This window comes from Hyalella azteca, unplaced genomic scaffold, assembly GCF_000764305.2.
Source record: "Hyalella azteca isolate HAZT.00-mixed unplaced genomic scaffold, Hazt_2.0.2 contig13311, whole genome shotgun sequence".
Taxonomy (NCBI): Eukaryota; Metazoa; Arthropoda; class Malacostraca; order Amphipoda; family Hyalellidae; genus Hyalella; species Hyalella azteca.
In genome coordinates this window covers 160,151-177,315 of record NW_025943239.1, presented here as the reverse complement: position 1 = coordinate 177,315, position 17,165 = coordinate 160,151, and the positions used below count along the sequence as shown (strand labels likewise).

The 17,165-nt window shown below is 35.7% G+C and overlaps 1 protein-coding gene across 1 annotated transcript in view; it reads right to left on the bottom strand.

Annotated features, from left to right (window-relative positions):
* Window positions 1–6,471: 6,471 nt before the first annotated feature.
* Window positions 6,472–17,165, bottom strand: part of LOC108679090 (neuroligin-4, Y-linked) — a 49,371-nt gene continuing 38,677 nt past the window's right edge. The window contains exons 9-11 of the mRNA XM_018167615.2: window positions 15,617–15,732; window positions 9,322–9,544; window positions 6,472–7,545 (exon numbers count right to left, since the gene is read on the bottom strand). Coding sequence (XP_018023104.2) covers window positions 6,756–7,545; window positions 9,322–9,544; window positions 15,617–15,732 — 1,129 coding nt within the window. The 3' untranslated portion in view covers window positions 6,472–6,755. The remainder of the gene's footprint in view (window positions 7,546–9,321; window positions 9,545–15,616; window positions 15,733–17,165) is intronic.

The window sequence follows — 17,165 nt, the reverse complement described above, 5'->3', positions numbered from 1 at the left end:
TCTGTCACTCACTGCTGTGAGTACTGAGTTATATTTTTTTGAGAGTTAGGTTTTTTTAATCAGTATCGAGGATGCAATATAAATTGTATCATCAATGCAGGTCCCTACTGCTCGCTATAACTGCTAGTAATGTGAATGTTTTGTGTTCGCCCAACATTCAATGATTTGGTATTCTCTGTATTATTAAACCTTAACGGTACTACTGTCAGTTCATACCTGTTCGATTTAACGTATTGGACCTGAACTCCGGGCAAGAAAACTTCAATCTGCGTATTATTGAAGCATGCGTTCTGGCCCATTATGGATAATGTTTTTGTGTCACCTCGTATTACAAGGGCCGCAAGCAAAACCTTAAAAACAAAATTTATACAGCTTAGTTTTCCCGCATTAATGTTATGAAAAACGCTGCTGTTATTATTATCATCAGAAGTTGTTCCGTTCTTCTCATGACGCTATTGATAAACGTAGGGCTCTGATAATGCATCTGATGTTAACACAGCATCAGTAACTACTAATTTTATACGGCAAATGTTATATCAGCCGTGATGTTGACATTGATGATGACACTAAAGATGCCAACTCTTCAATATGCTCTTGTTCTGTAGATGCTGGTGATAAAGTTAATAATGAAACCTACAGATGATGAAGATTTGGCCTGTGCTGCTGATATTGAAAAATATTTGGCAGCCTGTGCTGCTTGCGAAGCACTTGATGCTGTTGCTGATAATCAATATAATGATACCTGAATCAGCAGCAGTGGCAGAAGTTGCTACATGTTTAGCCAATGATACTGTCAATAAACCTCCAAGATTTGCAACCTATGACAGTGCGGCTGTGATTCTATTGCAATTTTTACATTTGAATTCAGCCCGCTAGTGCATGCTTAATCATTTTATAGTATAAGTTTTTAAAATCTTTTTATCCAGGTAAAATATATAGTGTTATTTACAGTATAGTTATATGGTTGTCTGTTTATCCGTCGAATCCTGATCCTCTTGTTTACGTAAAATCCGGAGTCTTCCTATCCCTTTTCAGAGATTGCCGCCGTGTTTGCTTCGGATTCGGTGCAATTCTGACAGAGCCACACTTATTCGCACATTCATTTTAAATGTGAATATTTTTATGCAAACTGTATTCTATGCAGGCAACATAGAATGCAATAATGCAATATTATTATTGCATAATACTATTGCATCATTGCAAAAATTCTATGCAATAATATTTATCAACAAAATTTCAGTGACAAAATTAAATTTTTATTTTTAGCGCATTTTCTTATTTATGGAAAAAATGCACTATTTTGCTCACCATGTCCGTCTGTCTGTCCGTCCATCCATCCATCCGTCCGTCTGTCCGTCCGTAACTTCACGTTTTCGTCGACGAGGAAATACGCTCTCTGTTACTCACTGCATTGAGTACTGAGTTATATTTTTTTCATGTAGGGCAGCTTAAGTAAAGCTACAAGCGCGCATTTCGATTTTCCAATAACTAAAAATTTCTGTTTAAATTGACACATTTGCATGTTGTCGATTTTCTATTTATTTTAAATTATTATGCGATATATATTATATTTTCATTTGATAACATTATGAACACAAGATGGAATTTGACTGATATGTGCCCCAAAGATATTTAATAAATAACTGCTAAGTTTGTTAACTAAACTTTCATTTTCATGCTGTAAAGCATTAAAAGGACAAATATTTTAAAAATAGGGCCAATACAATTCAAAACATGCAATAATAAACAAGCACGATGAAACAAACTATAATGTGTAAATATATACGAGGCGATATGCTTCTTTTCATCAATAATACTAGTGTGCAAATGGGTACAGTGAGTATTTATTTGTTATATACAAACATAAGCGGATTAAGTTGAGCTTATAGTGTCGAGAACCCGAGATGAGCACAACTCAGGACGAATTTTCGACGCTTGTTTTATCTCGAATTTAATATAAGGAATTTTGTGTGTGAAAAATACGCACGTTAAACAAATAACGAGCAAGTAACAACAAGTAAATAAATTATTACAATTTTAGCTCACAAAGTAAATGAAAAACACCATTCCATGCCCCCGTGTATATTCAAACATTGTTGAATTTTTTTTAAATAGCACACTTGAAAGACGGAATGTTTAGTTGAAGTTTAGAAGCAAGTCTAAGCTGCTAAAATAATTTGACGCTCGTTGGCCATAAACTTCCTAGTCTCAGTTAATATATTGCAAGGAACGTGGATCTATTATCTCACTTTCAAGTTCAAATTATTCCAGGATAATGTTATTGAAGTACGAATTCCTGAGTATGATCAAGTTAATAAAGTAATTTCTGCCATACTTGCCTGTATTGTATGGTATTACTTAATTCTACATTTATTTAAGCCAGTTGAAATCACTGAAGCTATATGAATACGTCAGACACTCAGGTTGATTTCGCAACATTAACTGGGGAACTATGTGTGTAATAATGAGTTGGACGGATTTAATTTAAAACTGACATTCCATTGTTCTAATCTGATGTTCCAATATAGTGTTCTGATTAACTTGTCTCCGGTTTCCTTTATTACGGAAATTTTGAATTGTCAGAGATATTTTGGAGACGATATTTGATTGAAAAACTAATGTGAAATATACTCAAAGAAAATGTTTTAAGCTGCCATAATATGCTGTAATATGAATAAGCGTAGTTTCTAGATAACATCATTTGATATTATAAAATTGGATCGATAAATTGTCTCTCCTAGATGGATTTAACCATTCAAATGTAAAAATAAGCGTATTTTTACGTACATACATTACGTCCGCTGTGAATCATTTCAACTGAACACAGGCGTTCATTAAAACGCTGTCAAGTTCTCATTTAAAACAATTAATTTGAGTAAGCATTACCTTCGTCTGAAAAAATAGCACTTTTTCTTGCAAAACAATGGCGACAAATTTTATTTTATATATCCGGATGGAATATCCAAAGAAGCGCGAGAAAAATAGTCATTTGTAGATTTTAAAATTTATTTACAGGCAGACGTTTAATGTACAAGATATACAGCAAAGACATCGACAAATTATTCAAGGTAATAACTTTCTTCTAACATTAATAAGGAAAGAACATGAGTTTGATAATGAAATGCATCGCATCTAATACCTGAACAACACCTCATTTTCATATCGTTTTCATATCGTTCCATTCGTCACTGATAACGGGTCAATTTCGTAAAAACTTCAACTTAACGCTCAAAAATCAATTACCCATACTTCAAATTAGATTTTTAGAATAAAAACCCTCTCATAAGAACTTGAATCAAATTTATAGGCTAAAAAGGGGAAGAAACTCATTTAAATTTTCTTTTAGCATTTTCGTGCCGGTCGTTGAATTATAATTATTTAAATAGGTATGATAAGCATGGAATTTCTTCAAATCTTTCCCAGCGATTTTACTTGCATTGATTCTGCTGTCAAATTTCCAACATGTCAACGATACCGAATAGCAAGCTTGATGTGTACTCTTATCGCTGAAAATATTATCAACTTATCAATGAAAATTCAATTAATTTATATATAATACTATTAATTTATCTGTAGAACTATTCTGAATTCCAAGCTCGTGTTCTTGCAACTTCGAAGCACATTTATCATGGACCATGGATAGCCTCGACCTTTGCAAATTCTTCTTACAACGCGCTGAGAGAAAAACAGCAAGTAAAATTCACAGTCACAACAAAGCATGCCCGTTCTCGCTCGTCTGCTTTAGTAGAAATAATAGCTGTATTCAAAATGAACAGTTAAGGAATGAAAAGAGTCAAAAGGAATAGCTGTTGTCTTAAGGAACAGCAGGAGTCAAAAGGTACAGCTGTTGACAAAAGGAACAGCTAGACTCAAAAGGAACAGCTGTTGTCATAAGGAACGGCAGTTGTTATAAGGAACAGATGGAGTCAAAAGGAACAGCTGGAAACAAAAGGAACAGCTGTTATCATAAGAAAAAGCTAGACTTGAAAGGAATAGATGAAATCAACAGGAACAGCTAGACATAATAGGAACAGCTGTTGTTATAAGGAACAGCTAGAGTCAAGAGAACTCAAAATGAACATCTGCATTCAAAAGGAACATCTGTAGTCAAAATGAAGATCCGAGGTTCCAAAATGAACAGTTGTGAAGTTCAGTGAACAGATGACATATTGCACTGAACCTTGGCTGGCTCGTCGGAATTAATTTAAATAATAACTTCGCTGCGCGTCCCAACAAACACTTCTGCTAATTTGCTCAAGCACTCGACGTTTACATCAAAACATAATTATTACAATTTATTTCGACAAACAATATGTTTGTGTTCAGTCAGTCCACTTTTTTGCAAGAAACAAATAGATTTTAAATCTGGAATCAATAAGCGTTCAATTGTAATAATGATGATAACGAGATGCTAAGACACGAAACATAGCGAGAAGCTCAATTCACTATTAGCTATATATTTTCAAACTAAAAAGTAGTAGCATTAAAGTGATTGACGGAAAATGACCCCGGAGTTCCGTGCTCGGGTTCTTACAAATTAATGACGCGGGTAAAAACAGAGTATATTATAACCGGTTTTCTTGAAATTATTGTTAATTCAGCTATATTTTAAAGTCTGCAGAGTCACCATTTTTCTCCTTGAATAGCTTGAGCAATATATTTCCGTGGCCTCGACACTGAAGATAATTTATAGGTACGTGTGAAGTTCTGGTGCTTTCGGATTTATCAGGGTCAATGAGCTAATATAATATTACTGAAATTATATGCAAAAGGAAATCACTCAATTTTTTATTTGAAAAAAAAAATTTCGAAGAGTAAATCGCATGAATAAAAACAAGAGTTGTAGCGTTGGATAACAGGTTATTATAGGGTATTCGCTAAAGAAAGTATTTTAAACAATTTACTGGTGTTGCGGTTAAATCTTTCAACTTTTGGGTGAATTAAAAATATTATATATTTTAAATAAGTTTTTGAGTTTTCGTTAACCATATTGTTAATCATAAATGTTCAACAGCTGGCCTAGGTAATAGTCACCGATGCTTCGATAATTCGGTTTAAAAAAAAAAAAACTGCCAACAAATTTTTCATAGCCCCTGGTTGGAGATGGGCGAAATAATGGATTTTCCCAATTTAAAATATTTTATTTTATGAAGCTAAGGAAAAAATTGAGCTAATTAAAATCATTTCATACACTACCGAAAATTCTAATGCATTTCCAATTCGTCATTTGATGTCATCCAACTGTCAGCTCAGGAACGTATACAACAGCTTGTATACATCTGAAATGAAGTTTCGACTAAATGCGCCAATATAGAATATCAAATATTCTCAAGTTTAAAAAAATATGCCGTTTGAATGAATCCTAGTCCAGAATTCTCTAAAATTTCAATATCCATTCATTTTTCAATTAATTTAATACGGGAAATATCATTGTCACATATTATTTTCAGTTTTTATATGGAATTAAATCGTTGAGCCACTATTTTACCGATTATTTCCGTTTTGCATGCATAAAATTCTCGCACTGCATTCATGTACATCGTTTCTTACTTTAACATACACTTAATTATTTGAAAATCAATAATTATTTCACTTCAACAATTTTTAACATTCATATAAAAAGCACATTCATTGTGAAGCATATATAGACTCTCCATCAAATTTCCTCGATCCTGCTCCGACATAATAATGTAACTATTTACATTGAGAAACGTGCGAGTCACTTTCAGCATCACTTTTGCCTCCGAAGTTTTCTCGTACCATTCATTGTTCACGGCGTAATTTTAATTCATGAACATTTGTAAGTTATTTATAATCGGCATTCCTGATTGTTTTCTACAATTTTAATTGATCTTATAACGCAAATAAGCTCTATATATTTGGCCTGCTCTTGAAAAATAAATTTATTGATTTAGCTTCAAAGTACCGGTAACAAATCGCAATTTTCCCTATCTTTGCGGTAGCACCGGCATGCAACCCAGGGTGTGGCCGTTCAAATGTAACCACTGGTTTCTTTCGTGAAAATACTGAGATGGTTCGGATGAAACATAAAGGATTTTCAGCAAGTTGAATAACATATTCTGATGTTCATGCTTTTCAGAACATACTTTTTAGTATGCTCGCATAACAAATAAATCATTTGCGAACGTTCCCGTTTACTTCTTATGAATTGCGCCGCATAATTTTCAGAATTTAGAGGTCCTTAGTAGAGTTCATTTGGTCACAACATACAAACTCTATACAAGTATGTTCGCGAATCGCTATACACAAATTTTGCTTATATAAAGCTATGGTATTGGCGCTTCGAATTCCCTACTTGGATATACATTATATCAGAGTGTAATTACCACCTTTTTTACCAGAATTCTGCAAATATGTTATTGAGGATCTAAATAACTGCAATCATGCAACTGTTATGTAGAATTTTTTATTAACATTTTTCGAGTTTCTTCAACACCTTGCGGTTATTATTTGGCTTTACAGGTATAAGTTTTAAAGATTTTATAGCTTCAATGCACAGATTCTTTTTTTCATTGACATGCTCGTGCCACCTATTAGTTACACGCGTTCACAGCATTTTCCAATATATATCTACTTCCAATAGATTTAAAATCAGGTTCTCTATCGGTTGTAAGGTGGCTTGCATGAGAGCTAGTCCTCGAGAAAACTGTTAGCTCTTCGTCTGCAAGATTAGCCCGTCGGTTCTTGCTTAAGTAGAGCTTACATGACCGTAATTTTTCTCGTAGATGACATCATTAACATTGGACGGCGCTCGAGAGCTGCGGCGACGACTGCTGTTGCTGCTGTTGTTGCAGCTGCTGTCCCGTGTTACCCAATCTCATGGTCATTTTGTTAGGATCTTCCCTTTGCTGCTGCATGTATTGGGACTGTATGAACTGTTGCTGCTGTTGTTGTTGGTATGGGGAGGTATGTATGTCTGGTACAGTCTGGTTAGCATGGTACTGGAGTTCTTGTGGCGGAGCGGCTTGTGGTACAGTCGGTGGAGGAGGAGGTGAAGCAGCGTGTCGGTAGATGGTGTTTTGTTCTGTTATATGTGAGAGGTGGATTGGAGTTCCTTGTATGAATGTGGATTGTTTCCCGCACGTCGTGTATTCAGGAGGACAATCGGGGGAAGGTGAATAGGTTGCGCAGTCTGGAGGTGAAAATGATGTAGGTGCGATTGATCTCAAGGTGGAAGAAGACCGAAGTGTCCCGCAATGAGACGGTGACGGGATTGAGAGTGCCATACCAACACTATCGCTGTTTTCATTCGATCGCTTCGACCCTGAATTATTTGCTTTTCTGCAGTGAACTGTGGCGAGCACGAGGGCGTTTAGGAGTAGAAGAGAGACTCCTAGAGCAGCCGTGAGACTCAGAGTCGTGGAATAGGACAAAACTCCTGCTCCTTCTTGGGGATCATGCTTGTCCATTGGGGATTGTGGACCCGTTGCCGCTTGCAGCCACTCCCCTTCGCCTGGTTTACTGCGGTTACTTCCAACCCCAACCCCGTGAGGGTCCAAGCCTTGGAGTTCAGCGTCCAGGAGACTGTAGAGTAAACAGTAAAACAAACGCTTTTAAAAATTTACAAATGTCAGTACTAAACTTCAAAGAGTTCAATTTCAAAGGGATGAAGAACGCAAGGCAACTTCATAAGAAATACACCTCGGAGAATATATTATCCAATGTACAGAGAAATTTATAAACTTTCCCCTCTATGGCGAGGGTAACGAGCATTATCATCGCAACCAATCTTTTCAGGCTAGAATAAATCTGATGAAAGCGTGCTATGGTAACTTAATTCAGGTCTCATAGCAATAACTTATGGGAATCCATACCGAAAAACTTGTGTAAAAATAATATCATTGCATGGAAGCAAGGGGTTTGCTGTATGAAGAAAAAGCGGTTATTTTGCATCGGTTTTATTATGCGGATGGAAAATTAATGTCGCCATACGGTACAAATGAAACACCGATACTGTTGGTAATAATACAGAACAAAAAATTCTTTATGCGTGAATAAAATTTGCATCTTGTCATTTTTGATACATGAATGTTCATATTAAACACCCGCCCGCTCACGTAACTTGAGCTGCAATCTGGAACTCGCAATTGCTCTACAACAAGAATAGCGATGTGTGTTCACTGCAACCATATTAGCTTCTCTGCATCTTACAGCGCCTTTTTGCCTTTATTCCAGATTTTTTATTTGTCATACCAGGGAAGTTGAAAGGAATTTCGCGGCCCTTGCGCAGAAGAGTGCATAAAACACCGGTCTTTGATACGGACTTTGATATAGGACGGCGCAATATTAAGGCTACGGGGAAAATTAGAAGGAAAGATGATGTTCCCTGAATTTGGGGTAAATTTCCTTTCAAGTTGCGCTCTAAGGAACATTTTCCAAGTCAAGTAAATTAGATGAGCTAACTTCGTTTCCTTTAAAAAAGGGTTCGGCCAGGACAACATTTTTCATGCACCAGAGATGCTATAAGAAAGGTTTTGCTGCGCATGCCAAGTCGGGAAATGTTGCTGCGTGACTGAAATAATACGAAAAAAGCATTACAAAGTAAAAAAGATATTTTTTATCAATCTCAATTTCAATCCTCAATTTTTTCAATCTCAATTTACTCAATCATCATTTTCCGTCGCCAATCGTGTAAACAACCTTGAGATTTTACATTTTGATACAAGAAGACAAATTTCTATCAAAAGACCATATTGTTAGTCCTAAATAAAGAAAATTACACATTTTACAACTGAGTTTCATCGTTGATAGCGGGGCTTGATTATTAAAAGCTTCACTCAAATTTCAATCGTCTAGTCACATCTATTCTATTGGCTGTCAACAATTCAGATCAGTGGATCAGAATTGGTAAAATTTTTATCTCTAAAATTTGCGGCCAGAAGAACTGTTGAACATTATAAGTGACATAAATACCTATAGAAGATAGAGATATAAGAAATGATAGTGACTATGAAAAGAAGACGATTGTAAAAGAAAGTAGTGAGTGCCTGAGAGCCCAAGTTAATCGACTACAAACTTTTGTGTTTCAAGTCAACCAACTTAAGTGGTTTCTAGATTGCCAATTGTTGCAACCGACGCGTATATGTCAGGTGGAATAGAGCAAAACTAAAATAGTTATGTACAGACGTGCCAGTGAATTCTATTTCGAGTTAATTTCTCGTTGAATAATAACAAATACATGTAATTCTTTATTCAATTGATATTCAGTGTCGTCTGTATGCCTAGTGTGTTACTTGCTTGTGATGCTACGTCCACTAGTCAGCGCTAGCTCAACTGTAATTAATTCATTAATTCACTAACCCAGGGTGAACTGTCGAGGTGGTAGGCATGGTGGTAGGTGGTAGCAGCGGTCTCGGTCTGGTGGGACCGGAGAAGGTGTCGTGTCGGTGATGGTCCGGCAGGGTATGGTAGGGGGAGTCCGGTCCGTGTCGGGCACCAACCCCCTCCAGAGCAGGTAGAAGCCATGTCCATAGCGCCACCCGACTGGACCGGTAGTGAGACCTCAGACGAGCCCGCTGGAGACCTTTTAATATAAATCAATTGCATTAGAAATCAACGAACTCTCAATCAAGAAATAAAAATAAAAATTACACTGATTTTTATTATAGTTTAATTTGAATTATATTGAAAGATCCATCACAGTCAAAATAGAATATAAGCCATTTAATAAACAATCTCTTTAAACCGTTGTTGTGATAACTATTAATTTATCACACGAGTTACTTATCACATATCGATATTTGAATATTTAATCGAAGGTATCAAACATGAACGCCTCGACACCGATAAAACTTTGACGCTATTAAGCCAACAATCGGGACCATTAGGATTTTATTTCCTGGCTTAAATTGTCACATGGTTTGCAAATCCAAGGGATATTGAACGTCAGTTCGGGTATTATTCAGATAAACGCCTGCCTAGAAAGATTTACGTATCTTTATACAACCCCTAACAAAATTTAGAGTCGCCCCAGCTTCTGGGGCGACTCAGAAGCTGCCGCGTCTGTAAATTTTCACTGGGACGTCACTAAATCACAATTTACTATTTTTTTTGCTCACTCGAAACTTTATAACGATGAAGCATACGAGAATTTTTTGTCATCTTATAATATACATATAATTCCTGTAATCCGACTAGAGTTTTTTCGTATTTGTACACCGAATTTTAAAATGCAGAGTTGCTGTAATTCAACTAATAATTCGATTCGATTGTGCTTTCGATTACTCAAGCTAGCTGGTGCAAATAAAAGCTGACTTACTCGTGGTGAACACTGCATTAAAATTATAATATCATTCATGTATTCCCAACGAGTCAATCGAATTAGCACCTTGTAGCTTTATTACCGTGACTTTAAAGTAATAATGTCGGATTCATGTGGACATCATCGGTGCTGTGGGCACCGGAGCAAGCAAGTAAAGTCTGCTGTCATTTGCAAGATTGCTTTGCAATCAAAGTGATGCTGTTTAAGCATACGGTATTCGTTATCAGAGCAATGATATCTTCGCCAAGATATTTGAGGACTTGTGACAACTTTTTCCAATATGCGAGATGAGTCCGGGCGCTTCAACGAAACTTATGAGGTACAGAGATTGACGGACGAATTTTTGCTTTGATATTTCATGTGATACAGGAACGAAAAAATCAATTTGATTTTCCGCGGAAATTAATTAATTTGTTAACGTCTCCAAATGAGATTTTTGTGAATATGGCTAACAACAAATAAGCTTGATGACTCAGAAAATAGTTCAATAACATATATGGACTCTGAAAATTATACTAAATACAATTAAACTATTTGCTTCTTTTCTATCTCAAATCTCTTTCGTCTGGCCAGGATTCCTGTCATAAACTGGATACGTAAAGAAGGATTTCGTTGTCCCAGTAATAAAAAGTTACTGGCATTCAATATGATAGATGATTATATATCCTTGCATCCGTAGCCTATTGCAGGCATATTTAGGTCCTGAGAGTTGTCCAAATGTTTTGTCTATGATATGGCGCTCTACTGTATTTTAAAAATCTATATTATTCAAATTTGTTCTTTATCATCATAATAATTTTTAAACCTATCGAGGTCACACACCAAGACCAAAATTGCTTATACGCTCCCAGCTAACATTATTCGGTTAATAGCTTTGTGCTCCATCTTCTCGTGTACCTCTGATCCCTTCTCAATGTCCCGGAGGAATCGTTCATCTACATGATCACTTAGAGTGTCGAAATTGTGAGGGGCATATTCAAGATGAGAATCATTGCAGAAAATTATATCAGGCAAGCTTAATTTTTAGCCACTTTAAAATTTCTTCTCAATTTCCTAACAATATATCAATGACCTGTATGAATGGATCTCGTTCTAATTTTAACGATACTTCAAGGAACTATTTTGATGACTGGGAGGTGTCAGAAGCCCCTATCATCCTTCATCTATGTCAAAGTCTTCACATTTCGCTAATATTTTGATCAAGATTATACCTTCTATTGACTGTTTCAAAGAACAAACCTATCTTCAACTTGAAAAAATGACACTAGTATCTGAGAGACTCCATCTCATGGTAGTGGTTTTACTAATTGATGGTTAGGGGCTCATTTTACGCAGTGTGATGAAAGGATAATTCAATTAGAGGGTAGCCAGGTGGTTCATCGGATGACATTTCTTCGCCGACTGTTCCCTCGTTTGTCAGAAAGCCATGCACAAGACTGTCGATTCCCGCAAAATCTCGGTGCAATTTATCCAATTGCTTCTTGAGTAAAACTTTGGTATGATATCATATGAGTAGACAAAAATTTATAAATTATCGTTCCCCAGCATTATTCAACCGTCATCGTAGCTCGTATCTGTTTTAAATGAGCTTTGGGCTGAAACTAAAAAAGGTAATTTATTCATACCCACGTACCATCTGTTTCCTCCAATGATTTAAATCAAACATCAACATAAAAAAATGTTTTAGTTCAGCGCTGGCTTCTCAGAGCAAGCACATTCAGTCAACAACTTTTTGTCAGCATCAAGTGCGAGTGTCATGATTCAAAGTTATTCATTTGGTCATGGGAATCACGGACGGTTGCACATTAACTATAAAAAATCTTAGCATAAAGATCCTAAGATGTGAGATGAACAATCTGCACCAATATTTTATTATAAGCATTCGTTTTCAGCTCTTTAATTTACAGAAAACTTTTTTGAAAACAATTAATAAAAGTTTGGTTGCAAAACCGAGTTAGTTTTGACATTCGCGATTGCCTTTCTGCGAACGTGAATCTATTTTTCTTTAATGTTCTAATCTTCTTGTTTAATTTAATCTATCTTTATTTAATGTTTTAGTCGTCTTTTAATTCTCTTTCAGTTGAAGAATGGAAAGACAGAGTTGCAGAGAAATTATTTCTTATTTTTTGCATCATAGTTGTAAAATAACTATTACAGAAATGTATATTACTCTAGCTGATTGGATTTGAGTTGTTTTGCCACTTACAATGAGCACGAACGGAAAACTTCCATTTTGCACCCGAATGAATTTTTTTGATCTATATTTTCTAAATCGGCAATAACTTCTTTTTTTTATTTTTCCGGTACATATATAGCCTGTCTCTTTGAACATGCGAATAAACACAGAAAGCATTAGGAAAACACACCATTCCAGTTTCATTGATGTTTATCCTTCACACCATACAAGTTTCATTGATGTTTATCCTTCATACCATACAAGTTTCATTGATGTTTATCCTTCACACCATACAAGTTTCATTGATGTTTATCCTTCATACCATACAAGTTTCATTGATATTTATCCTTCACACCATACAAGTTTCATTGATGTTTATCCCTTGGCCTGTTATAAAACAAATTGTGTACATTTTTTACTCGTACCTCAAAGCAAATTTTACCTTCACTCGTGGAGCTTTGACGCGCGATAAAACATCATATTTTGAACTGCATGGGACATGAAATTAACATGAAATGGGGTGAATAAATCAGGTGCTCGTGAACGTTGCATTGACTGACATGAGTTCGACTTTAGATAGATGAATATGCTTCTAAATACATAATTATTTTTTCTTTGTTTCATAAATGACTTAGGTTCATGATGATGTTTCATTATTTCTGCAGCAATTAATTAAGACTCAAAAATTCAGGCATTGAGATCTTCCCTGCCTATTCATTCACCGTAAGAAAGCATTATTGCTGAATAAACAACATTCTTAGCTAAATTAAGATCCCTGAGATTGAACATTGTAAACAATCATCGTCTCTAAACATTGTAAATAAAAATTATCATCAAGAATTCTCAATAAATATTATTACTGAACATCATCACTACGCACATTTTTTCACAAATATCGTCTCTACAGCCATGACGCAAACATGTCGCTTAAAAAAAATTAGATTTGCTTCATTTGAATTTAGCCGACATGCCGGTTGGGTTGCATTCAAAGCCTTACAAAAATTTCCTATATCCCGGAAATTTGCCGCATAGTTCCCATAATTTTCTCTATAGTTATTAAACTCTAGTAATGTTAGGAATGTCGCATGCTATGGTAACAAATATTGTGCACTCCTTGTGGCCGCAGGGTAAATTATCAACTTTTTCTGTCCACTACTTGTTGTCGAGGCGTGCAGTTCTAAAATGTGCCTTTGCTGTCGGTGCTGCTGATTAGAATTTGTTTGATTTGTTGGGTGTTCTGTTATATAAGTAACATTCATGCTATCGATGTTATGACCTAAAAATACCTTGTTTGTTTAGGTTGCTGTTGTTTATAAGTTGCTTGTCGTACGAGCTGTACTTTATTTTGAGCAGGTACTTGTTTTGCTGTCGGTGCTGTTGTTCAATATAAACTTATTTCCTTACGATACAATAGTTCGAAGCTACTCTTTGCGTCTGGTGATGTTGTTTATAAAACGAATGTTTTGCTCTCGATGTTATTGTTGTTCGAATTATACTTGTTCTCTTGTAAATTGAATATAACTTGATCTATTACCAGGCTATTATTTGAACTAAATTTTTTCACTGACGATGCTTTTCATATGAAAATCAATTCATTTGCTGTCGGCGAGTTTTCTAAGAAACTAATTGTTTTTCAATAGCCGCTGCAACTTTTGTTATGAAATCAATGCTGTTGTTTATTGTAAAACGAGTGGCATGCTAAATGCTGACTTGTAATCATCCGATTCCGTTATATTCATTCATTGCATATACATATACAAGTGAATCTCGCTATTAATATTCTGTTAAATTTATTCAAATTTCGAATAATTCTATACATGGAAAATATAACAAATTTCATGAATTCAACTTCGTATGAGTAAAATCACAAAGTTAAAATAATACAGGGTGCGGCGTGGGAACTTACTCTTTTAAAAAAATCACAAAGTAAAAAGTATTAAAGATAGCGTTTTAATTCTTTCTTTTTTACAAAGAGCTACATTTAAAGTTTCGTTGGGTTTACTTACAAGTTTAATTCTTGAATATTACATCTTGTAGGTGACCTCCATGTTCGACCACTGCATGGTCGCAACTGAACTGAGTGGACGAAAAACTTCATAGCCCGCGCACCATATTGCGCATGGCGCCACCTTCCTAGGACTAATGGCCGCCACGTGGCGCGCAATTCAAATAAGTAAGTTCCCGCGCCGCACCCTGTACTAACCTGTTAACTATGAAGTTACAATTTGAGCTCCTCTAAAGACAAATACCATTATTAATTTGAAGTATTCATTTGCAATTACAAGGTGCTTAGACAAATTACAATTAAGGTGCTTAAAATGCAGACAAAACCGGTCATTTCGTGTTGCCCAACACACGATGAGTGATGTTATCCTCGACTTACGTGCACTTTATCTTCTACATCATGTAATCAATCCGCAAATAGAATTTTGGTCGGCCATCGAAGCAGAAATAGTTGACTATGGTAACATATATTTATTTTAATTAATTAATACTTGTTAGGCTCCAAATAAATTCTGATATTAGAATCAGAAAAGAAAAATTACTTGTTCAATATGCAAAATGATTTACTACTGGTTCAATATCACAAATATTTTATTTCTACTCATTTTCAGAAATGTTTTATTTTAATGTTTATTTATTATCGGAAATGGTTTATTGCATGTTCAATATAATGTTTGTTATACATGAACTTAGATGCTTCTCTCCTGGAAAGATCGAACGATGCGTAGAACATTGATTCCTGTTTGGCAAGAAAAACCTTCAATCCTTTCCGCAAGAAAAGGAAACCTTCATTCTTTTCCGCTAGAACATTGATTCCTCTTTTCGCTCGAAAAACCTTCACGATTATTATAGTGCTGGTTTATTATTATACCATCAATAGTTCGTGGTAATTCTTCAGTTAAAAAATTAATGTCTTGAACGGACTGTCCTTGGAAAACAACGGGAATTTTTAGAAAAATGTGTATAATTGCGACGCATTTTAATCTTTATTGGTGTAAAATCAAGAATGAAAGTAACGTTGAAATATTTTTCTACGTGGAATTGACATAATCAACCATTATCAGTTACAGCCTCTTGACGGGGTCAGAGTGGACTGACTCTCACCGAGTTCCAGGTACCGCCGGTTGATGAGGTCAGAGTGGACTGACACTCACCGAGTTCCAGGTACCGCCGGTTGATAGGGTCGAAGAGTTCCCATTGAGGTGTTCGGTAAGGAGGTCGCCCTGGCGCTTCTCTGCTGAGCTCAGCGAGCGCGGGGTCGTTCGGATTGCTGAAAAAAAATAACGATTGCAACTCAATTTATATTGTTACTTTTTTTGACTTATGGGTATGAGTCTGATTTGTACCCAATTGAAATGGACTTTTAGTGAGATGGAATTTAGCAAAAAAAGTTTATCAGTGAGATATAAAATACAAAATTAGCTGTTTTTTCTTAATATTTGCATTGTAGAATGTAAGCGTTTGAGAATATTTTTGTAATAAATCTTTACAGGTTATATTCTCCCTCCCTATACATTTTCTGCTCATATAATTTGTTATATAAATTCAATCAACAATTGGGCCTCATAAACCTCATCTCAGTTCCCTAAATTGTTTAAAATCTCACCCTCTTCTACACCTCAGTTCCCCAAATAATTCAGAATCTCGCTCTCTATTCTTCACTTCTACACTCTATACTCTTAAATGCCTCTACACTCTACTTCTCTTCCGTTCATGTGTGTAGCTTCAACCCCTTGCCTAAGTTTCCTACAGACCAAGCCATCCAGGCGGGAAATTTTTGCCTAGGGGTTTCCTATTAGCGTCGTTTGGGCTGCCTGGCCTCCCTTGCCCTTAGCTAATCCCCATTTACGAGCTTCTCAAATCCTCACTCTGCCTCTGACCGCCAATTTAACCCGTGCTAATCAAGGCACACAAAAATCAGGATATTTTTCTGTGGAATACTGAGTCAGGGGAGGAAATTCTCCCTTCCAGACTTCAGTTAATTACCAGCTAATATTCGCATACCTATAATATTCATGCGTTTTTATTGTGTGTAATTTGCCTTTCCTTATTAGTTTGAAAATTTGATCCTTTAATTCCACATTGAGGACATTTCATGGCACTAAATATTGAAAATCTCATCCATGCTTTTCTTGCTTTTTTTCTCTGATTTATTCTTTATTTATGCATGTATCTTGTTCCGATTATTTATCAAAAACATGTCAGGAATTTTAGAATCTTATGTCCAATCTTCCCAATAGCGTCCGATTTGCATGTTATTCTCGTTCACAAATCAAGCAAATATTCGAGGATAATCCTCTCTTGTATTTCGCTTTCAAATATAAGTTCTTGAAAACCAGTAAACTCTACGTGTTTACTTTCAAGGACCCCAAGTTCACTGGCCAAAAGGAAAAACTTGTCTGAATTGACTGCAAAATATTAATAAACAAATTCACACACGATCGCACCATAACTTGTAACCAAGTTTAATTTGTTTAGCTCTAGTTCTGGTTGCTCCGAGTGAAGGCGGTATCAAGTTGAAATTCTTTTCCAAGTTTGATCCTTAAAAATTGATACATAGACGAATAAACACTTCAAAAAAAATAAGACATTGCACTGGTTAATGGTCGCACCACGTACTTGCCAACGTATCTTGTACATGTTTTACGTACCCCATGCAAGGCAACATACCTAGTACATGTTCATCATACCCCGCACATACCC